At 32.7% G+C, this 26,201-nt stretch overlaps 1 protein-coding gene across 2 annotated transcripts in view; it reads right to left on the minus strand.

Annotated features, from left to right (window-relative positions):
- Window positions 1-17,969, minus strand: part of clcn2b (chloride channel, voltage-sensitive 2b) — a 110,191-nt gene extending 92,222 nt beyond the window's left edge. For both annotated transcript variants that reach the window (XM_056473359.1, XM_056473358.1), the window contains exon 1: window positions 17,791-17,969. In XM_056473359.1, the coding sequence (XP_056329334.1) occupies window positions 17,791-17,841 (51 nt within the window). In that variant the 5' untranslated portion in view covers window positions 17,842-17,969. The remainder of the gene's footprint in view (window positions 1-17,790) is intronic.
- Between the last annotated feature and the right edge of the window lie 8,232 nt (window positions 17,970-26,201).

The raw sequence follows: 26,201 nt of genomic DNA on the forward strand, positions 1-26,201 counted from the left end.
CTATAAAATTGAAACTTCTGAAAGCTATAATAAATAATCTGATGGGTGTTTTGAGCTGACACTTTACAGACACATTCTGGAGACACATATTAAAGACTTAAATCTGTATAAGGGGTAACCTAGGTGCTCTTTAAGGACAGATAATTACACTCTGCGCCCGACCACTGTCCATGAAATGTGCTATAGAAATAAGCTTGACTTGCCTTGCATTCATTCATTTTCTTTTCGGCTTAGTCCCTTTATTAATCTAGGGTGGCCACAGCGGAATGAACCGCCAACTTATCCAGCATATGTTTTACACAGCGGATGCCCTTTCAGCTGCAACCCATCACTGGGAAACATTCATACACACTCATTCACACACACACATTATTTAATTCCCCTTTAGCGCATGTGTTTGGACTGTGAGGGAAACCGGAGCACCCGGAGGAAACCCACTCCAACATGCAAACTCCACACAGAAATGCCAACTGACCCAGCCAAGCCTCGAACTAGCGACCATATGCTATGAGGCGATCGTGCTACCCACTGCGCCACCGTGACTCCCCACACCTTGCATTTCTGATCAAACAAAAGCAGCTTTAATGAGCAGAAGAAAAAATATATATTAAAACACAAGTTTCCCAGCACATCTGTACAATCTGCATTGATTTATTGATTTATTATTTGTATTATTTCTGTGATAAATTGTCTATTTTCATATTTCCCAAACCTAAATTAAATGGCAACCTAACCAAACAGCAGCTAGCCAATTTTCTTTGCAAGCAAACCTTTATTTCCACAAATGCCCGAAGGAAACAAAGGCTGCGTTTAAGCAAGAGCTGAATGTGTTGATCAGCCGAGTTTTATCTGCTGGTGTAAACGCAGTAAATGTGCCGTTTTGTTTACTCTGGTTTTCTCTCTCTGTGATCTGCTTCTACTCTTTCATTCAGTGCGGTTTGTTTTCCTTCTCTTTTCTCAGGCTTGTCATTTAATTCCTGTAAATGTTCAGAAGCGGCACCCAAACTCAAAGCTCGCCGCAAATTCATCATTCCAGCAGGAAAACACACACACACACACACACACATGCACGTTTCTGCCCGTTTATTCTGGGACGGTTTGCATGTGATCAAAAATATGTTAAATAAACAAGCTTTTGTGTGCATGTGTACTTTAAAAAAAGATGCAAAATGTTGTTTTCTTATTGTTTGACACTGCTGGTAAATGGGTTAATTTTATTATTTATGTTTTATATGTATTTATTTAAAGCATTATTTATAAAAAAAAAACATTTATGTTCTATATTCATTATAAAACATTTACTATTTTATTTATGATTCATTTTTATTTATTCATTTATTTAAAGCATTATTTATTTTATTTATTCATTTATTTAAAGCATTATTTATTTTATTTTTATTTTATTTTTTTATTTATTCATTTATTTAAAGCATTATTTATTTTATTTATTCATTTATTTAAAGCATTATTTATTTTATTTTTATTTTATTTTTTTATTTATTCATTTATTTAAAGCATTATTTATTTTATTTATTCATTTATTTAAAGCATTATTTATTTTATTTTTATTTTATTTTTTTATTTATTCATTTATTTAAAGCATTATTTATTCATTTATTTAAAGCCTTATTTATTTTATTTTTATTTTATTTTTTTATTTATTCATTTATTTAAAGCCTTATTTATTTTATTTTATTTTTTTTTTTTTATTTATTCATTTATTTAAAGCATTATTTATTTGTTATTTATTCATTTATTTAAAGCATTATTTATTTTATTTTTATTTTTATTTTTATTTATTCATTTATTTAAAGCATTATTTATTTTATTTTATTTTATTTGTTATTTATTCATTTATTTAAAGCATTATTTATTTTATTTTACTTTATTTGTTATTTATTCATTTATTTAAAGCATTATTTATTTTATTTTTATTTTATTTTTTTATTTATTCATTTATTTAAAGCATTATTTATTTTATTTTATTTTATTTGTTATTTATTCATTTATTTAAAGCATTATTTATTTTGTTTATTAATGATTTATATTCATTTATTTATTTAAAGCATCATTTGTTTTATTTTTATTCATTATTTTTATTTAAACATTGTTTACTTTATTTTTATTTTTTATATTTATTCATTTATTAAAAGCATTATTTATTATTTTATTTATGATTTATATTCATTTATTTATTTAAAGCATTATTTATTTTATTTTTATTTATGATTTTTATTATAAGCATTATTTATTTTATTTATGTTAATCTATTTATTTATTTTATGCATTATTTTTTTTATTTAATATCTATGATTTATATTTTTTATTCAAGCATTATTTATTTTACTTTTAAAGTTTATATTTATTTATTTATATTTAAGCCTATTTATGTTTATGTTTATTTATTTCAAGTATTAATTATTACATTTTTATTTTTGTTTTATATTTATTTTAAGCACTATTCATTTAAATTCTATCCATTTTATATTTATTTATTTATTTATTTAATCCAAGCTTTATTTATTTAATTTGTATTTATTTTATTTTATTTGTTTTATAAAAACGCATTCATAATTATTCTAATATGAAAAGATAAATGTATTGCATGTAATGTATTGTAAATGTATTTTATCTTATTATCGCTACAATTACACCTTAATGATTACTTAAACCTTTGAAATATCACATTTATAAAACAGTAATTTGATAATACTACAACTTATTTATTAATATACTTTAAAAACAGAAACTAAACAGCAAAATTGTTTTTCTTATTGTTTGAACCCACTGATAATTTAATTTAATTTGGTTTATACAATGTCTTTTTGCATATTTATTAATTCAGAATCTGTATTTGCTTAATAAAACTCTTAAATCTTTGAAGATACATATTTACAACACAATAACAATTTAATACATAATTTTTTACTACATTTATATATTTATTTGTTCTGTACTTTTTAAACAACTATGCTGTGAATCGTTTATTTTTATTTATTGTTTGAACCCACTGGAAAATCCATTGCATTGGATTGCATTGCATTGAATTGTATTGTAATGCATTGCATTGTATTGTTTTTTATTTATTCAATGGATCAAAATGCATTCAGACTATGTATTTTACATGCTCATATAAAATACATATTATATTAAAAATACTGTTTACTGTCATTACGCCTCGATAATAAATAAATAAAGTATATTATTAACTTTGTTTTTTAATAAAACAATGTTTATTTTATATATATTTTAAACTAAAACCACAAGGTATCTGAACAGCAGCTTAATTTATTTATTTACTCACACACACATCCACCCTCCCCTCCCCTCCCCTCCCCTCCCCCCCCCCTCCCCCACAGACACACAGGTTAAGCAATAGTTAGAGGTTGATCAGGAACTTCTGTAACTCTTCAATCTGCAGAGATGAACCTGCGACCTTTGTGTTTCCAGACCAGCGATCTGAAACTCCTGAACACATTTTTTCTGTTTACCCTGTTTATTCTCCAGCTGCATTTCACATGATTTGCACATTCATCCTCTGCTGATGCTCAAAATAAACTCTTTATTTATTTATTTATTTATTTATTTATTTATTTATTTAAATTAATTCACTGATTTCAATTTTATTTTAATTAGATTTATCTTCATTTAATCAATGATTTTTATATTTAAACTCTTATTTATCTTATTTATTTATTTATTATTTAATTTAATATTTATTTCAATTTTATTTTAAATTTATTGATTTATTTACATTTATTTTCATATTTTTTTATTTATTTAAACTCTTATTTATGTTAATTTACTTTATTTTATTTCACTTTTATTTTAATTTACGGATTAATTTTAATTAATTGATTTATTTAATTGATTTTTTATTTCAATTTTATTTTCATTTACGGATTTATTTTAATTATATGGATTTATTTTATTTATATGGATTTATTTTAATTAATTGATTAATTTGATTAAATTTTATTTATTTAAACTTATTTAAATTAAATTACATTTCTTTTATTTAAATTGTATTTTAATTTCCTGATTTATTTAAATTCAATGATTTGTTTTAATTAATTTAAATTAATTATTTATTTATTTAAATGTAATTTATTGGTTTATTTTAATTTATTGATTTTTTTAACTTATTTAAGCCCTTAATTATTTAAACTATTTAATTTCTTTATTTTAATTAATTTATTTATTTTATTATACGAGTTATTTTAACTTATGTTACTCAATTTTTTATTTATTTATTTAAACTCTTACTTAAATTAAACTTATTTCAATTTTATTTTATTTCAATTTATTGATTTATTTTTATTTATGTTAATTATATATTTATTTAAAATCTTATTTACCTATTTATTTAAATTGTAAATATTTATTTATTTCTTGAAATAACTTCTAATTAGTAAAATGATATAAAAAATTTTATTAACTTTTTTAATATACTGATAATAAGAAAATGTATTACAAAACACAGCATCATAAATAAAAATATAGTATAATAATATAATTACAATTTTAAAATGTAGTGTAATATTTTATACATATTTTTTTAAATAAACCAAATACAAAATGATACTAATAAAACTAACATTAAAATATATATATATATATATAAAAAATAAAAAATTATATTAAAAACATAAATAATACAAAAAACCTATAATAATAATATTAATAATAATAATAATAATAATAATAATAATAATAATAATAATAATAATAATAATGTAAATACAGATACAGAAACCCTGAATGCCATTGTAGTGCAGGATGACAGACAGCTGTCAATCAAACATTGACTTAGACACATAGATAGAAGAATTAAGTGTGTTAATTATCAGCTCAGAGCGAAACAGAAGTAATCAATAACTTGCTCTTATCTTCAGCAATAGAAACACACACCAGTTATTGATCCAATTCCTCCAGACATCAAAACACACTGACAATAAAAACACACACACACTGCCGTCACACATAATTTATGAGCCTCTAAATGACGTCTGACGTGACCGAGATTATGAACACCATTGATATCAACTTGATTCAAAGAAAAACTCATGATTTTACTCAAAACTATGATGATGTTATGCATGTTATCATACGGTCATTGGTATATTATAGAACTTCACAAGGTTGGCTAGAAATATTTTTATTTTAAAATAACCCAATAGGGTGGCCCGGTGGCTCAGTGGTTAGCACTGTGGCCTCACAGCAAGAAGGTCGCTGGTTTGAGTCCCGGCTTGCCCAGTTGGCATTTTTGTGTGGAGTTTGCATGTTCTCCCCATGTTGGCGTGGGTTTCCTCCGGGTGCTCTGGTTTCCCCCACAGTCCAAGCACATGCACTATAGGGGAATTGATGAACTAAATTGGCCGTAGTGTATGAGTGTGTGTGAGTGTGTGTGAGTGTGTGTGAGTGTGTGTGTGTGTGTGTGTGTGTGTGTGTGTAAGAGAGAGAGAATGAGTGTGTATGGGTGTTTCCCAGGACTTGGTTGCAGCTGGAAGGGCATAAGCTGTGTAAAACATATGCTGAATAAGTTGGCGGTTCATTCCACTGTGGCAACCTCTGAAATAGAGCCTAAGCTGAAGGAAAATGAATAAATGAATATATATTTAATCAAATTTACACCATTAAAGTCTTACCACCAATATACAGTCCCAAACAAACATTCAATCGCACATCAGGCTCAGTCTTGGAGCTGAATAATATCTGTGTAAAATCATCATTATTATTATTATTATTATTATTATTGGTCTATTTTTATTTGTAAGGTGAATTTAATGTGCTGTTATGCGAGAAAAAGTTCAGAAACAAATTTGTACACTGAAAAAAATGATGTCTGCAAAAGTGTTGCAAACTATTTAATTGGGTTGAATTAAAACAAACAAATTAAACTGAGTAATGTTTAACTTAATTTGTTTAAATTCAGCCCAAATAAATTGTTTACAACCCCTTAACTTAAAAAAAATCAGTAAATCCAAGGGATCCTCTTTGAATCATTTCTTCAGTGTATTGCATATCATGTACAGTGCATCCGGAAAGTACTCATAGCGCTTCACTTTTTCCACAGTTTTTTATGTTACAGCCTTATTCCAAGCTTGAGCAGAACAGACAGCAGACACAGAAGAGCAAACACAAACAGGATGTGAAGTCAAACTGTTCTCCTTTAATCCCCTTAACTGCCTTTCAATTCCCACAATGCACCTCTACACACACACACAAACTGAACACGAAACCCTCTGCAAAAATACATTTTTAAGCTCAACATAAAGAAAGAAACTAAAATCATTAATGATACTACAACTACTACTACTACTACTACTAATAATAATAATAATAGAAAAAGAGTGTGTTTATAATATACGAGTTCGGTGTGTGTGTGTGTTGATAGCAGAGCTCCTGCTTGCGCAAATACTGATACAGAATCTTTATCTCCCTTTTGAAACGAAGATAAAGGCATTTATGACCAATGGTAGATTTCTAAACACACACACACACACACTTAAAGATTAATCTACACTGAGACATACGGCGGACACAGTTATTCATTTAAATAAACAAACACTGTATTTTTGGCCTGGGCGATTTGGCCTTAAATCAAAATCTCGATTAATTGAACATTGTTACTCTATTACGAATAATGACCGATTGTGTTATATATATATATATATATATATATATATATATATATATATATATATATATTATTATTATTGTTTTTTTTTTTTGCCTTCATAGTTCACTGACAAGTTTTGTATAGTAAACATGCTCACATTTTGCAAGTGAGAGATTTTTTAATGAACCGTGCATTACATGATTTTAAAATAATTGAAGGAAACTATCTTCTACCTATGATTATTTATTGAACATCAACGCTGAACAACTGGAAATAAAACACACGTGGCCTAAAACCAAGTCACTTTTTTCCTATAAGTGAAAATAAATAACTTGCACTTCTAGAAAAAATTATAATAATTAAAAAATTATAATACTTTCAATGTTTTTCATATTAAAATAGAAAATAAGCAGCATCTCTTCTAAATAAAATAACTCTTGTATATCCTGTAAATAATATTTTAAACTGTATTTCTTGCGTCTTCTGTAAACAAATATTTTAATGTAAACAATAATTTAAATGTAATGGAAAACATGCCATCTCAAGGCATCTCTGGCGCCGCTTACAACCATCGTCAACTTAGGCCCCGTTTACACTAATACGTTTTAGTTTTAAAACGGCGTTTTAGAATGAAAATGATCCACGTCCACACTAGCGGTTCACCTAGTGTTTCTGAACAATGCTTCGACTATTGATTACACCGCTGAAAACGTACATCACGTGACCACACACGCACTCTGACATGCACTGCATTGTGCATTGAGCATATCTACCCAGATGAGAGCTGTGCGCGTCGAACTGTTGATCAAGGATCTACCGCTAGATCTAATCACACTATATTTGTTAAACGTGATATTTAATTCATCCTGTTGTCTATATCTAACGACATATTCCTTGATTTCGGTCTTTTTAATCGATTACTTGTTCTCAGGTGACGTGTTTCGGCTGAGCACAAAGATAAGTTCATTCATTCATTCATTTTCTTTTCGGCTTAGTCCCTTTATTAATCTGGTGTCGCCACAGCAGAATGAACCGCCAACTTATCCAGCACATGTTTTACGCAGCGGATGCCCTTCCAGCCGCAACCCATCTCTGGGAAACACCCATACACACTTATTCACACTCATACACTACGGACAATTTAGCCTAACTGACCCAGCCGAGGCTTGAACCAGCGACCTTCTTGCTGTGAGGCGACAGCACTACCTACTGTGCCACTGCGTCGCCCCCAAAGATAAGTTAGGTTAATGTATTTATTAATGTTTTGATTAATGATTGCTTGCATTTATTTCCTCTAATATAAACTTATTGTACGTTACACTTTTATAAATGGCCATTATTGATTATTAAACTGATATTCAGCAAAAGAGAGGGTGTGTATTGTATCTTCAATGAACATTAAAGGAGGCAGTGATGTTATAGGCTCTGTTTTGTTATAAATATGCATACAGTGAAGATGGACAGTGATCATATAAATATGCAGCTGCTCGACGCCTCCACATTTTTTATGTCTGTTAAATTGCTAATATCAAAATGAAAGTAGGCGTTACATTATATATATTTATTTTATTTATTGAAATAAAAAATATGATTTAAACCCATCCATATATAGGCGTCAAGATGGCTCAGTGGTTAGAGCTGTTGCCTTACAGCAAAATCGTCGCTGGTTGGAGTCCCGGTCATTTCTGTGTGGAGTTTGCATGTTCTCCCTGTGTTGGCGTGGGTTTCCTCCGGGTGCTCCGGTTTCGCTATATTCGCTATGCGCTATTGAAGAACTGATGAAACTAAATTGTCTATAGTGTATGAGTGAATCAGTGTGTATGGGTGTTTCCCAGTACTGGGTTACAGCTGGAAGGGCATCCGCTGTGTAAAACATAAGATGGATAAGTTGGCGGTTGGCAACCGCCAAGTTGGCAACCCTGATAAATAAAGGGACTAAGACGGAGGAAAATGAATGAACGAATGAATGAATATCCATATACAGTGGTCAGCATAAATCAGTACACTCCTTTGAGAAAATAAGACTACTATTTATATTTCATTTATAATCCATTTGTATGAAAGACTGTAGAATGCACAAGATGCGTCACTCGTGTATAGTTTGAATGGGGAAAAGTGTAATGATCAATATGGCGAATGAAGCCCCGCCTACTAGTATAGGAGCCAATCATCGATAGCTATAGACAGATGATTATCTGGGGAGAAGCTCAGACCAGACGTGTGCTTTTACCACAGTTTTTGATGTCAACAAACACACTGGAATCTCAGCGAATACTTGCTTTACAGACATGAGAAATATATCCACATAAAGCTTTTAAATGAACCCACTACACCTGAAAACAAAATGTTCTCTGGTTTTGTAATCTGTATAAAACGAATGTGGTACAGTCAGTCTTGTCAAACCCACATCACATGACAGCAACTACTCAAACGCCCACAAACAGTCGCTGTCATTTCTGGAGGAGATTCACCATCAAGACCAATTTGTGGATTACTTCAGAAGAGCAGCGCGATCTGGTGATCATTATCCAGAGGATGATCATGTGTAGAACGGCCAGAAATAAGGTTGGTGCCGTTCTCCCGTTCCTTTTGAGTGCGCATGTGCATTAGCTTTAGCAACCTGAAAATATGCCAATTTTGTTTTGATTCCAACATTTAGAAATGAAACTTATGAGACAGATGTTGTTTAAGGTTACTGGTGATTCCAAATATGTAATGTAATCGTAAGCTTGGCGAACAGTTTTGAAGAATTTGACGTTTCCCCATTCAGACAGAATGCCCGAGCATACTGCCCGAGAGGCATTTCACAATTGGCCGCAGAGTGAAATGGCTGGCCTTGAAGGGACTTTGTTTGTATGCAACACATAAATATATATCTAAAAAACAATGCACAATGAAAAAAAAACGAGCAATTCCATGCAAATGTCAACCTTACCATGAAAAAAAAAAGGTTTCACCAAAATAGCAAAACCATTGCTACATTTTTTGTGTAGGCAACAAGTGTTTCCTCTAGGATTTTTCCAGCTGTGGCGGCAGACTCTGTTGGGCCTTTTACACTGATCTACCAACTACCTGTGGCATTATTTCAATGACAAATGTGGTGAGCGCAGTATTACAAGTCGAGATCGCATTCATGTAATAAGAGCATGCAAATCTCTTTGCTTTTGCGCCGATTTCTTCTGTTTGAGCACAAAACTTCTTGCATGCCTTCAAATATACGCTGCTAAAGCGCAGATCTTCTTGTGTGCTCTCAAATAAATGCTGCTGAAGTGTGATTTAGTGCGTTTATGTAACAAGTTTGTCTCCAGCATTTATTAAACTCGCTAGGAATATTTATGAATGTCTAGACCTACAGAACGGCATTAATGCGTCCTGAAGTAAAGTGAAACGGCCATAAACTCCAGCAGGTTAAAGTCATTGTATGTAGAGCCATAGACCTTTATCTATAAAGTATAATTATGGAAACTGTGTTCATCATTACTGAAAGCTACGTCGTGTTGTCTGTTAGTCAGTCAGCACATCACCTTAAAGGGTTAGACAAATATCGCACAGCACTACTACGTTACAGAAAAGTTCACGCTGTTATAATTCACTTACCTTTCATGTATGTTTCGGTGCGATTATAACCTGCTATTTAAAAAACACGACTGAATGTTTTGAATGTAGCCGTGGCGGGATGAATTTTGGTGTGGCGCCCCGCCATGGAAGAATGAATGTAGTGGAAACCATGGGCAAGTATTTTACAGTACTTTAAAAATACTTACAAATGTCTCTGTCAGTGTTTTCAAACAATTATATTTGATTTACTAAAGTCACACAAATGGTGATTTCACATCCATAACAAAAAGTGTTGCATCCATAACGAAGCTTTTCCCTCAAAAATGTACAAATAAAATAAAATCAATCATGTTTGTTTATAGTGAGCCGACTCTTATCCAGGGGGATCGCTAGACCCCATTTACTGGGGCACGTGCCCCACACTGAAAAAAAATATTCAAAGATGATTTCTTGGATTTACTCAATTTTGTTATATTAAGTGGTTGTAAACAATTTATTTGGGCTGAATTTAAACAAACAAATTAAGTTGAACATTGCTCAATTTAATTTGTTTGTTTAAATTCAACACAAATAAATTGTTTGCAACAGTTTTGCATGCAACACTTTTTTCAGTGCAGTAAAAATCGCCAGTGCTCCAGTAAATGCTTTGAGATACGATTTACTTTATATATAAGTGTATTTATTAAGAGTGGTAATGCCATAATAAAGACGTTATTCTCTATGTGCTACCGAACCAACGCTGGTGAAAGCAATGTAGTTTAATCAAAAAGCGAACTGAGCATGTGCGAACAAAAAAAAAAAAAACATACCCGCGCGCCTCATGCACCGATCCTGCTTGACGCACTGCTCTGCTCCCGGTGTAAGTACCCGTAGTAAACATGCATGCCGAAAAAATTGCCGGCGTAACAGTCTTTTATACGGAGGTCTCGGCACGCAGTGAGGTTTGCAAGCTGACAAAACAAAGTTTAAATAATATGATGGTGATTTTTTGTATGAAGCAAAAAGGAGGGATGATGAGTCAGGGAGGTAAAACTTAGTAAACTTATTTCTCAGCCATTAATCGGGTCTAAAACCACACACAACTGATAATCCTATAAAACATCTTTCTTTGTATTTTATAGAGTTTTCTATATGATTTCATTGTAAAAAAATTAATATTTATGCAAAAGATTTCTTAAATTATCTTAGCATCACTCCAGTTGTGTATTTAGATAATTACATTTAGGATTAATTTCTATTATTTATTTAGAATAATAATTGTATAATAACAATAATACTTTTATTTATATGTATGTATGTATGTATGTATGTATGTATGTATGTATATATATATATATTTATTTATTGGAGGGGGGGCTGTGTACGTAGCCAGTAGAGCTTTAAGTCTAGCAACATCCCTGCTCTTATCTTTTTGATTAGCATTATTTCTTTTGGGTTGTGCAGTTTAGACTTTTTTTTAACTCTGTGGTTTGCTGTTTTGGTAAATATAAACAGATGTGTCAATATAATGGAAACTTATACTTTCTCTGTGAACTTCTGTTTTGAATTTTTACTGCAAATGTCACGTCCATAATGCAGGAATCAGCCAAACATTACACTTCATTTCATTTATCTAATGCTCACTAATACAGAATACACAAACACATGTATGTAACAACTGAAAGACTGGAGAATGGAGGAGTTGTGGATGTACATTTCTCCAGTTCAGATAAATAAATGAGCCATAACTCAGCCTAATATGAGATATATGAACCATATTTAATCTGATTGCTTTAATCAGTGTAACGTGTCAGTCATGGGTCAGTCTCCAATTCAGTATAAACATAGACACACACACACACACTGTTGACAAGATCCTCAGATCCGGGACCATTCACCTTCAGACACCACGGACAGTGACCATGATCAACACACACACACAAACATATATACATACACAAACACACACACACAAACAAACACAAACACACACAAGCGCGCGCGCACGCACGGATAATATTAACTTTATAATTTAAAATTTAAGCTACGAGTTGCAATTACTCTACAAATTAAAAAGACATTTCAAATTATGGTGCCTGCTATCACACACACACACTCACAAACACATACACAAGCACACATACAAACAAACACACAATGCACATAAACATGCATGTACAAATACATAAACGTTATGAAATACTATAATAATTTAGAGTAAATACTACAGTGTTTTTGAATCATACTATAGTAAAGTTCTGTAGTGGTGATTAGTTGTTATGGAACCACATCAACAATAGTAATATAAACAACCCATAGTTTTTTACCACTATAGAGTAGACAGGGGTCATACACATTCATTTTCCTTTGGTTTAGTCCCTTATTTATCAGGGGTCGCCACAGCGGAGTGCCCTTCCAGCCCTTCCAGTTGCAACCCAGTACTGGGAAACACCCATACACACTCATTCACACACACACTCATACACTACGGCCAGTTTAGTTTATCAATTCCAGCACCTGGAGGAAATCCACGCCAACACAGGGACAACATACAGCATCAGCTCACCATAGCTATACCAAAGTATTCTGGAGAATTCATTAAACTAAGGGTTGTAAATACTATGATATATACAGTATAATACAGTATTAAAAACTAAAGTATACTCCAGTATTTATTACAGTTTATCAGCTCACTATAGTTATGCCAAAGTATTCTGGAGCATTCGTTAAACTAAATAATATAATATACAGTATGATACAGTATTGTTTCATGATGGAAAGTGACTGACTGATACTCTGACTGATAATATTATGATTTATGATTCATATTCGCTACTCAAGAACTTAAAAACAAACAAACTCCTCAATGGTGACCGACAGCCATATATGTGTGAATTATTATCAATAAAGTCACTTTGAGAGTCGCTATAACAAGGACCTGAAGGAGGACATCTCTCGAAAACACTCACCAGAGTCTGCTCATTCAATAGAGGACAGTAGTAGGACAGTAGGAAAGTACTGACAGAAACTGATGGGGTGAAGTTGGTTTTATATATTCACACAATCAGACTTTCTCCTTGATAATATAACTTCAGAAAAGTAATGTTTGCTAATTGTAAATAGAGAAATCATAGTAGCAGCCAATGACTATCACAGTACAACACTGTTTATAGTCAATTAAATAGTGCTAATGGTGTTTTAAGTCATACTTACGTGTGATTTCAGACCGAATATTCAAAGTACCATGGTAAACAATATAGAGAGCGTGTCACTGAACGAATGTGTGAATATAAAACCAACTTTACCTCAACAATGACAGACGGATAATAATATTATGGTTTGTTTATGATTCATAATCGCTACTCAACTTTGACAAGAACTCAAAAACAAAACAGCAACACTCAAACACACTCCTCAAGAGTGTATCAATAGTGACTGACAGCCATGTGAGTGTGTGTAAGTGTGTGTGTGAGATTATTATCTGTAAAGTCACTCAGAGAGTCATGATAACGCTGACCTGAAGGAGAACAACTCTTGAAAACACTCACCAGAGTAGTATTAGGACTGTAGGAAAGTACTGACAGAAACTGATTGGGGTAAAGTTGGTTTTTAATCACACCAGGGTTTCTGCAGTTTTCAACAAGTCAAATTTAAGACTTTAAGACCCTTTCAAGACCATTTTAATTCAATTTTACACTTAGACAGGGCTAAACACTGAGGATTTTTTCTAATGGCCCAGTTGTTGTTGCTTTCTTTTATGTTATTTGATACAAGTCATTTCTTAGCTGAATATTTTAATTTGTCAAAACAAGAAAACTCGAGTTGTATAGTTTTTTTTTCAACATAATATTTATTTTATTTTTGTAATGACAAGTTTATCATTGCTAAAAGTTTATTTATTATAGACACAAATACACGAATAATCAAAACATATATTTGTTGTCTTTTTGTCCGAACGGATTGAGTATAACTTCAACCTAATGCTTTTCTGTTATAAAACCTTGCCTATCCCATGCCTATTTATAAATATTATGTCCGCTTCCACTTACTTCTGCACACAGTTTTTATACGACTGGAGGATCATGTAAAGGGAAATATTGCTCTGTTATTATCATGAGGAATTGTGCAATTGTTTTTAGGTTTATTACCCTCATTAGAGAATTAAATTTGGATAATTTGCTGTAAAAATGGCTGTTGTGAATTGTATTTCTTTGCAAAAAAAACAAACAAACTTATATTTATTTTTGGTGACTGAATGGGTGTTGGACTGTTTTGTGTAGCTTTACTTGGGCAGAGGAAAATTAGGACCTGTTTAAGATGTTTTAAGAACTGCAACACAATATTTCAGTGAATATAAGACTTTTTAAGACCCCGCGGACACCCCGTCACACATTCAGACTTTCTCCTTGACAATATAATTTCAGACAAGTATTGTTTGCTAATTCTAAATAGTGAAATCACATTAGCAGCCAATGACTATCAAAGTACAACACAGTTTACAGTCAGTTAAATAGTGCTAATGTTGTTTTGAATTCATTCTTATGTGTAATTTCAGACCAAATATTCAAAGTACCATGGTAAACAATATAGGGAGTGTACTTAAATCTGTATACTTGTATAGGGAGTGAACTTAAAAACAAACAAACAACTCCGCAATGGTGACTGACAGCCATATAAGTGTGAATTATTATCAATAAAGTCACTTAGAGAGTCCTGATAACGCGGACCTGAAGGAGAACATCTCTCGAAAACACTCACCAGAGTCTGCTCATACAATAAAAGACAGTAGTAAGACAGTAGGAAAGTACTGACAGAAACTGATGGGGTGAAGTTGGTTTTATATTCACACAATCAGACTTTCTCCTTGATAAGATAACTTCAGAAAAGTAATGTTTGCTAATTGTAAATAGAGAAATCATATAAGCAGCCAATGACTATCAAAGTACAACACTGTTTACAGTCAATTAAATAGTGCTAATGGTGTTTTAAGTCATACATGCGTGTGATTTCAGACCGAATATTCAAAGTACCATGGTAAACAATACAAGGTGCGTGTAACTGAACGAATGTGTGACTATAAAACCAACTTTACCTCAACAATGACAGACTGACAATAATATTAAGGTTTGTTTATGATTCATAATCGCTACTTAACTTTGACAAGAACTCAAAAACAAAACAGCAACACTCAAACACACTCCTCAAGAGTGTATCAATAGTGACTGACAGCCATGTGAGTGTGTGTAAGTGTGTGTGTGTGTGTGTGATTATTATCTGTAAAGTCACTCAGAGAGTCACGATAACACGGACCTGAAGGAGAACAACTCTTGAAAACACTCACCAGAGTAGTATTAGGACTGTAGGAAAGTACTGACAGAAACTGATTGGGGTAAAGTTAGTTTTATATTCACACATTCAGACTTTCTCCTTGATAATATAACTTCAGAAATGTAATGTTTGCTAATTGTAAATAGAGAAATCATAGTAGCAGCCAATGACTATCAAAGTACAACACTGTTTACAGTCCATTAAATAGTGCTAATGGTGTTTTAAGTCATACTTACGTGTGATTTCAGACCGAATATTCAAAGTACCATGGTAAACAATATAGAGAGCGTGTCACTGAACGAATGTGTGAATATATAACCAACTTTACCTCAACAATGACAGACTGATAATAATATTATGGTTTGTTTATGATTCATAATCGCTACTCAACTTTGACAAGAACTCAAAAACAAAACAGCAACACTCAAACACACTCCTCAAGAGTGTATCAATAGTGACTGACAGCCATGTAAGTGTGTGTGTGTGTGATTATTATCTGTAAAGTCACTCAGAGAGTCACGATAACGCGGACCTGAAGGAGAACAACTCTTGAAAACACTCACCAGAGTAGTATTAGGACTGTAGGAAAGTACTGACAGAAACTGATTGGGGTAAAGTTGGTTTTTAAACACACCAGGGTTTCTGCAGTTTTCAACAAGTCAAATTTAAGACTTTTTAAGACCATTTTAATTCAATTTTACACTTATACAGGGCTAAACACTGAGGATTTTTTCTAATGGCCCAGTTGTTGTTGCTTTTTTATGTTATTTGATACAAGTCATTTCTTAGCTGAATATTTTAATTTGTCAAAACAAGAAAACTCGAGTTGTATAGTTTTTTTTCAACATAATATTTCTTTTTTTTTTTTTTTAATGACAAGTTTATCATTGCTAAAAGTTTATTTATTATAGACACAAATACATGAATGATCAAAACATATATTTGTTGTCTTTTTGTCCGAACAGATTGAGTATAACTTCCACCTAATGCTTTTCTGTTATAAAACCTTGCCTATCCCATGCCTATTTATAAATATTATGTCCGCTTCCACTTACTTCTGCACACAGTTTTTATATGACTGGAGGATCATGTAAAGGGAAATATTGCTCTGTTATTATCATGAGAAATTGTGCAATTGTTTTTAGGTTTCTTACCCTCATTAGAGAATTAAACTTGGACAATTTGCTGTAAAAAAAATGGCTGTTGTGAATTGTATTTCTTTGCAAAAAACAAAAACTCATATTTATTGTTGGTGATTGGACGGATGTTGGACTGTTTTGTGTAGCTTTACTTAGGCAGAGGAAAATTAGGACTTGTTTAAGATGTTTTAAGAACTACAACACAATATTTCAGTGAATATAAGACTATTTAAGACCCCGCGGACACCCCATCACACATTCAGACTTTCTCCTTGACAATATAATTTCAGACAAGTATTGCTTGCTAATTCTAAATAGTGAAATCCCATTAGCCGCCAGTGACTATCAAAGTACAACACAGTTTACAGTCAGTTAAATAGTGCTAATGTTGTTTTGAATTCATTCTTATGTGTAATTTCAGACCAAATATTCAAAGTACCATGGTAAACAATATAGGGAGTGTACTTAAATCTGTATACTTGTATAGGGAGTGAACTTAAAAACAAACAAACAACTCCGCAATGGTGACTGACAGCCATATATGTATAAATTATTATCAATAAAGTCACTTAGAGAGTCCCGATAACGCAGACCTGAAGGAGAACATCTCTCGAAAACACTCACCAGAGTCTGCTCATACAATAAAAGACAGTAGTAAGACAGTAGGAAAGTATTTACAGAAACTGATGGGGTGAAGTTGGTTTTATATTCACACATTCAGACTTTCTCCTTAATAATATAACTTCAGAAAAGTAATGTTTGCTAATTGTAAATAGAGAAATCATATTAGCAGCCAATGACTATCAAAGTACAAAACTGTTTATAGTCAATTAAATAGTGCTAATGGTGTTTTAAGTCATACATGCGTGTGATTTCAGACCGAATATTCAAAGTACCATGGTAAACAATATAGAGAGCGTGTCACTGAACGAATGTGTGAATATATAACCAACTTTACCTCAACAATGACAGACTGATAATAATATTATGGTTTGTTTATGATTCATAATCGCTACTCAACTCAAAACAGCAAAACTCAAACACACTCCTCAAGCGTGTATCGATAGTGACTGACCAGAGTGTGCGTGTGTGTGTTTGATTATTATCAATAAAGTCAGTCAGAGAGTCGCGATAACAAGGAGAACAACTCTGAAAAACACTCACCAGAGTCTGCTCATACTGGAGCGCGCGCTGCTCGTGTCCGTCCACAGCCATGACTGCAGCTCTCACACACACTTCACACACACACAGACACACACTCGGGAAACCGCAGAGCAGCTCCCGCACACCGACACGGACCCGCAAGCGTGTTAACCGTCTTGCCTGATGACGCGCTCCGTGACTGAAACACTTCTGACTGAAGTTTGGGATCTGTTGGGCGAGGGGCGGGGATTAAGGAGACTAGCCACGCCCGCTGCGCACGCGCCTGGCTGCATACACGCTATGCGCCCTACTGCCCTGCACTGCCGGAAGACACACAGATAGGGCACTATCTAGGGTTTCACTGGAGAGCTTTTTTATTTACAAAATGGAGAAAGATGTTTATACAAACAAAAGTATTAACAAAAATAAATCATAGTAAAATAAATAATAAATATAACAAATAAATATTAATATTATAACAAAATGTTACAAAATATTACAAAATATAACAATAATATATAAAAATAAATATATAAATAACAAATATTAAATATTAATAATATTAAATAATAAAATATGACATAAAATATAACAAATATTTACATTTTAACAAAATAAAACAATAATGTAAGTATATATAAATGTATATATATATACATATATATATATATATATAACAAATATTAAATAATAATAATATTAATATATCATATAATAAAAAATATAACAAATATTTACATTTTAACAAAACATAGCGACAATATGGGAGACGCAGTGGGTAGTGCTGTTGCCTCACAGCAAGAAGGTCGCTGGTTCGAGCCTCGGTTGGGTCAGTTGGCGTTTCTGTGTGGAGTTTGCATGTTCTCCCTGCGTTCGTGTGGGTTTCCTCCGGGTTCTCCGGTTTCCCCCACGGTCCAAAGACATGCGGTACAGGTGAATTGGGTAGGCTAAATTGTCCGTAGTTTATGAGTGAGTGTGTATGGATGTTTCCCAGAGATGGATTGCAGCTGGAAGGGCATCCGCTGCATAAAAAAACAAATGCTGGATAAGTTGGCGGTTCATTCCACTGTGGCGACCCCAGATTAATAAAGGGACTAAGCCGAAAAGAAAATGAATGAATTAAATTATATAAAATAACAAATATTTACTTTTTAACAAAATATAACAATAATATATAAAAAATATACAAAAATATAACAAAGTTTAAATGATAAAAATATTAAATAATAAAATATATAATAAAAAATATAACAAATATTTACATTTTAGTTAAATATAACAATAATATATAAAAAATAAATATAAAAAATAAACGAATATTTATATTTCAACAAAATATAACAATATATACAGTTGAAGTTGAATTATTAGCCCCCCTTTTATTTTTCTTTCTTTTTTTAAATATTGATGTAAAATGATGTTTAACAGAGCAAGGAAATTTTCACAGTATGTCTGATAATATTTTTTATACTGGAGAAAGTCTTATTTGTTTTATTTCGACTAGAATAAAAGCAGTTATTAATTTTTTTAAATCCAATTGACGGTCAATATTATTAGCCCCTTTATCCATCATTATACAATAACTTGCCTAATTACCCTAACCTGCCTAGTTAACCTAATTAACCTAGTTAAGCCTTTAAATGTCACTTTAAGCTGTATAGAAGTGTCTTGAAGAATATCTAGTCTAATATTATTTACTGTCATCATGACAAAGATAAAGATAAATCAGTTATTAGAGATGAGTTATTAAAACTATTATGATTAGAAATGTGTTGAAAAAAAATCGTCTCTCTGTTAAACAGAAATTGGGGAAAAATTTATACAATATATATTAAAATAAATATGATATAAAATATAATATAAAATTCTATCTTTTTTTCTTAATTGAAATTGAAAATAAATAAATATATCATAAAAATATCAATATAAATGTTGCAATTATTACACACACACACACACACACACACACACACGCACACACACACACACACAGATAGACAGACAGACAGACACACACACACACACACACACACAGACAGACAGACAGAGACACACACACACACACAGACAGACTCACACAGACACACACACAGACACACAGACACACACACAGACACAGACACAGACACACACACACGCAAATGAAGTGGTGAAAATGAAACTGCAGATTGTTTTAAAAGCAGAATCAGATTCATTTATTGACCCAAAAACATGAAGAGATCAGAAGAGTTTGGATCATCTTTAAATCTTCAGATGCGCTGAACGTCAAATTTACCAAAAAAAAAAAAAAAAAAAACGCTGCTCTTTAAACCTAATAATACCTAATGTTGGGTCAAAAAAGTGTCATTTAATTTTAATTAAAAAAAATATGAAGTGAAATTAACCCAGCGTTGGGTTTTGTCTATATTCCACCCACTGTTTTTAAAGAGTGCACTACTGAGTCTGCATAAGGATCTATTAAAAACATTTGATTAATACATGTTCATCATAAGTTAGTTTAATTTTATTTAGCGGTATGTGTGTATGGGTGTTTCCCAATACTGGGTTGCAGCTGGAAGGGCATCAGCTGTGTAAAACAGATGCTGGAATAGTTTGTTGTTCATCCTGCTGTGGCGACCCCTGATGAATAAAGGGACTAAGCAGAAGGAAAATGAATGAATGAATAATTTAATGTTCCTGTTTAATTTCATCATCATGTGTTTCTCAGAAATTCCCTGCAGTTGATTTTCAGGAAATGTTGTTTTATATATATATAATTTCAGCTTTTATCAGCTTATGAAATGTTTTAAGAGGTGAAAGTTAAGCAATAACATTTTTCACCTTACATAAAAAGAGCTTATAAAAAACATCAAAGCTTTAAAAAAACACTCTGCTGGCCTGTTTTAACCCAACTCTGTGTCTAATATGGACAAACCTATACATTGTGTTAAAAAATGTAATTTAAATTGAATACAAAAATAACCCAAATTATTTATTTGACCCAACATTGCATTAAAAGAACTCCTGATTTCTTCACACACAAAAAATAAATGTGATCACAGTTACTCTGCTGTTCAGAAAGCACCAGTAGACTGTTTATTATAAGATCTACATGGATATTTAAGAGATTTTCCAACAAATAAATGTGGCAAATGTTTGTTAATGTGGTAAAGTCTCCACCTGCTGGCCAAATTCAGCACTGCTGGCAGGAAACTGGTATTAGTGAGGATTAATGATGGAAACTGGGACTTAATAATAATAATAATAATAATAATAATAATAATAATAATAATAATAATAATAATAATAATAATAATAATAATAATAAATAATAATAATAATAATAATAATAATATAAAATAATAAATAATAATAATAACAATAATAATAATAATAATAATAATAATAATAATAATAATAATAATAATAATAATAATAATAATAATAATAATAATAAAAATAATAATAAATAATAATAATAATAATAATAATATAAAATAATATTAATAATAAATAATAATAATAATAATAAAAATAAAAATAATAATAATAATAAAATAATAATAATAATAACAGTCAATCAAGGTGCTAATAGTGTTTTTATTCATATTTTAAAATACTTTCTTATTAAATTATTATTATTTATTTTCTGTTATTATTCTACAATTGTTTTTATTGTTATAAAATAATATAATATTTAAAATATCTTGTCTGATTATTCATTTTCTGTTACTATGATACAATTTTTTATAATATACAAAATATCAGGTTTTGGTTTCATATTTTTACATATGAAATTAAAGAAAAATAAATGTAAAAAATTGAAATCTAAAATGAGAAGGTTAAACAGTTTTATATTTTCTTTTTATAAATGTGACAAACACATCTGAAGCACTTAATATTGTTTACTTAAATTCTGTTATCATAATAAAATAATAATATGCAAAATACTTTTGCGTTGGTTTGGTTGGCGTTGGTTTGTTATTAATAATATTAATTAGTTTTCCTTTAGCTTATTCCCTTTATTCATCAGAGGTCGCCACAGCAGAATGAATCGCCAACTTATCCAGCATATGTTTTACAGGGTTTAAAGATAATAGTGCGAAAAATAGAAAATATCCAGTTCTGTACACAGATAGATGCACACATAAACAGACACACACACACACATACATATATACACTATATATATATATATATATATATATATATATATATATATATATATATATATATATATATATATATATATATATATATATATATATATACAATTGAAGTCAGAATTATTTGCCCCCTGTTTATTTTTCCCCCAATTTCTGTTAAACGGAGGGCAGATTGCTTCAACACATTTTTAATCATAATAGTTTTAATAACTCATCTCTAATAACTGATTTATTTTATCTTTGCCATGATGACAGTAAATAATATTAGACTAGATATTCTTCAAGACACTTCTATACAGCTTAAAGTGACATTTAAAGGCTTAACTAGGTTAATTAGGTTAACTAGGCAGGTTAGGGTAATTAGGCAAGTTATTGTATAATGATGGATTGTTCAGTAGATTATTAAAAAAATATAGGTTAAAGGGGCTAATAATATTGACCTTAAAATTGTGTTTTAAAAATTAAAAACTGCTTTTATTCTAGCCAAAATAAAACAAATAAGACTTTCTCCAGAAGAAAAAATATGATCAGACATACTGTGAAAATTTCCTGAATCTGTTAAACATCATTTGGTAAATATTTAAAAAAGAAAAAGAAATCAGGGGGGCTAATATTTCTGACTTCAACTGAATATATATATATATATACACTATACACACTCACACACACCAGCTCATAATAATGATTGTAATTCCAAGTAATGCTCTGAAGAGTAGTGTGTTTAGTGTCATGTGTTTTGCGGTCAGTGTCTGGTTAATCATCCCGTCTGACTAACACAAACACACACACACACACACACACACACACACACACACACACACACACATTTCTTAGAAGTGAAAAATATGTGACAATCAAGCCGATGAACTGCATTATTGAGGGTGAAGTCGATAGACAGACACAGATTTCTGATAAACCCAGAGCGCAGATATTTTTCTGCTGTACAGAAACTAAACTGATAGAAGCTATGAAGACATGCTTTAAAAACGAATAAAGGACAAAAACACACACCATTACTTAAAAAAATGTAGGTGGCACGGTGGCTCAGTGGTTAGCACTGTCGCCTCAGCAAGAAAGACACTGGTTCGAGTCCCAGCTGGGTCAGATGGCATTTCTGTGTGGAGTTTGCATGTTCTCCCCGTGTTGGCGTGGGTTTCCTCCGGGTGCTCCGGTTTCCCCCACAGTCCAAACACATGTGCTATAGGGCAGTGTTTCCCAACCCTGTTCCTGGAGGCACACCAACAGTACATATTTTGAATGTCTCCCTCATCTGACCCATTAACTTCAGGTTTTGGAGTCTCTTCTGATGTTCTGATGAGTTGTTTCAGGTGTGTTTGATTAGGGAGAGGATGAAAATGTGTACTGTTGGTGTGCCTTCAGGAACAGGGTTGGGAAACTCTGCTATAGGGGAATTGATGAATTTAAATTGGCTGTAGTGTGTGAGTGTGTGTGTGTATGAGTGTTTCCCAGTGCTGGGTTGCAGCTGAAAAGGTATCTGCTATGTAAATACATATGCCGGAATAGTTGGCGGTTCATTCCACTGTGGCAACCTGTGAAACAGAGTTATGTACAAAATGACACTTTAACATACTTTTAAATTAAAAGTTTTGCATTACACACATTTCTATTTAACATAAGAGAAAATATGCAATGACACTAATTACAATTATATTTCATGATAATAATAATTCCTTACATTTATACAGCGCTTTTCTGGACACTCAAAGCGCTTTACACATTGGTGGGAATCACCCCATCCACCTCCAGTGTGCAGCATCCACCTGGATGACGCGGCAGCAGCCATATTGCGCCAGACCGCACACCACACACCAGTTGATTGGTAGAGAGGAGACAGAGTAATGAAGCCAATTATGATACGGAGATGATGGACAGAGGGCAGATTTGGCCAGGATTAAACCCCTACTCTTTTTTGAAGGACATTCTGGGATTTTTAATGTCCTCAGTTTAACGTCTCATCCGAAAGACGGCAGCATAGAGTCTCTATCAATATACTGGGGCGTTAGGACCCACACAGACTGCAGGTTGAGCGCCTCCTGCTGGTCTCACTAGCACCACTTCCGGCACCAACCTAGCTTTCTCATGTGGTCTCCCATCCAGGTACTGACCAGGTGCAGTTCTGCTTTGCTTCAGTGGGCGACCATCAGAGAATGGCAGAGCGCTAGCTGCCAGCCTTTCATACTCACTAGGAAATATGAACAATATCATACTATAATATTTATCACAATATGATATTTATGATAACATATGCAGTACAGGGCGGGACGGTGGCTCACTGGTTAGCACTGTCCCCTCACAGCAAGAAGTTCGCTGGTTCGAGTCCCAGCTGGGTCAGTTGGCATTTCCGTGTGGAGTTAGCATGTTCTCCCCAAGTTGGCGTGGGTTTCCTCCGGGTGCTCCAGTTTCTCCAACACTCCAAACACATGCGCTATAGGGGAATTGATGAACTAAATTGGCTGTAGTGTATGAGTGTGAATCAGTGTATGGGTGTTTTCCGCTGTGTAAAACATATGCTGGAATAGTTGGCGGTTCATTCCACTGTGGCGACCTCTGATAAAATAAAGGGACTATAGTAAGTCGAAGGAAAATGAATGAATATACAGTATAATGATGCTAATAAGTGTAATTTTCAGCATCTGTTCAGCCAACAAACGACAAAGACACCGATTTTGAGTTACACAGACCTTGTTTAATACAGACAGTTCCACTGTACAGTAAGAAGTTATTTACATTCTTAGATGTAAATGACCTATTTACAAACAAACAACAACAACAACAGATGAACAGTGAAACATGGATGTAAGTCATAACTTAAAATAAATACATAACAGTCAGAAATAGGACGCCAGTGGAGTCCAAATGACATGATATGAATCTGAATCGACTGTAAGACTGAATCTGAATGAGAAAACACACACACACACACACACACACACACACACGCACACACACACACACACACACACACACACACACACGTCTGAATATAATATTACACCACACAGACTCTCTCTCTCTCTCTCTCTCTCTCTCTCTCTCACACACACACCTGAAGTGCGCATACATGTTAAAGGGTGTTTCATCCCAGAAGAGTTTGTAAAAAAGCATTCAGAAACACAATAGAAAACATTTCTATCGCTCGTCATCTGTCGTCAAGGCTGTGTGAGGTTGTATACTGTAAATGGCATTAAAATCGTGTGTTGTTGAGCACTAAACACCTGTAAAAATCATCTCGAAGAACACCTAGTGCTGCGGAAACACTGGTGAAAGTAAAGATAGACACACGTTCACCTAGTAGCCTTGTTCAACTAAGTTTGAGTTTTTATATTACGCTCAGTTCTCTCTTAATTCCTCGAACTCACAATTATGAGCTCAACAAGACAGTCTATAATCATATTAACATAATGAGAGGATATACAGCAGCAGTCCTCCACCTCTGTCATCATTAATTAAAGGTGCAGTAGGTGATGGTCTGCTGAAACATGTGTTGTTGTGCTGGTTGAAAGTCTCTTCACATTCCAATAGTATTGATTAAAGTAAATGATCTAAATGTGTTTATATGTATTTTATATTCTGGGTAAGGCATAAAACTGAAAAATGTTCATCTAATTAAATATAGTCGGTCCGACGTCTCCTATAATTCTGATTAGTAGCCCAAGCTGCCTGTCAACAAATGGAGATTTGTACATCTGCGCACCCGTTCACACAGATCCGCCATTTGCACGTGTACACGAGAGTCCTGAATCAATATTGGAGTTTCTTTTGCATGCTGGAGGAAGGACGACACCATGGCTGAAGCTTTTAGACCGGTAATGTTGTGATTTAAAACTATTTAAGTCACGCCAAAGAGCTTAGAATCACCAAGACACTCAATAGCCGCGTTTCCACTATCGCGCCTAAAGCGAGCGAGCCAGGGCGAGCCAAGGCCAGTCGCGTTTCCACTATCACTTCCGGGGCGTAATCGGGCCAAAGCGGGGCTTCCTTGGGGCCAGTGTCCGGCCTTTTTCAGCCCGCCGAATACCTTGGGCCAAGGAGGGCCAACTGGGGCTTCGGGGCGGGGTTACGTACAAAGGCGGAGTTTTCCTGTCAGGTAAAGAGGAGACAAGATGCTTTCTTCCCTTACATTTGTTTTGCTATCGCGCTTGATCAACTCACTAAGAAGAAGAAAAAATGGATAGCAGACAGTACTGGTCAGTTGAGGACACCAGGGCTCTTCTGAACATTTGGGCCGAGGAAAATGTTCAGAGGCAAATAGACGGCATTGCCGCC

This window comes from Danio aesculapii, chromosome 15, assembly GCF_903798145.1.
Source record: "Danio aesculapii chromosome 15, fDanAes4.1, whole genome shotgun sequence".
NCBI lineage: Eukaryota > Metazoa > Chordata > Actinopteri > Cypriniformes > Danionidae > Danio > Danio aesculapii.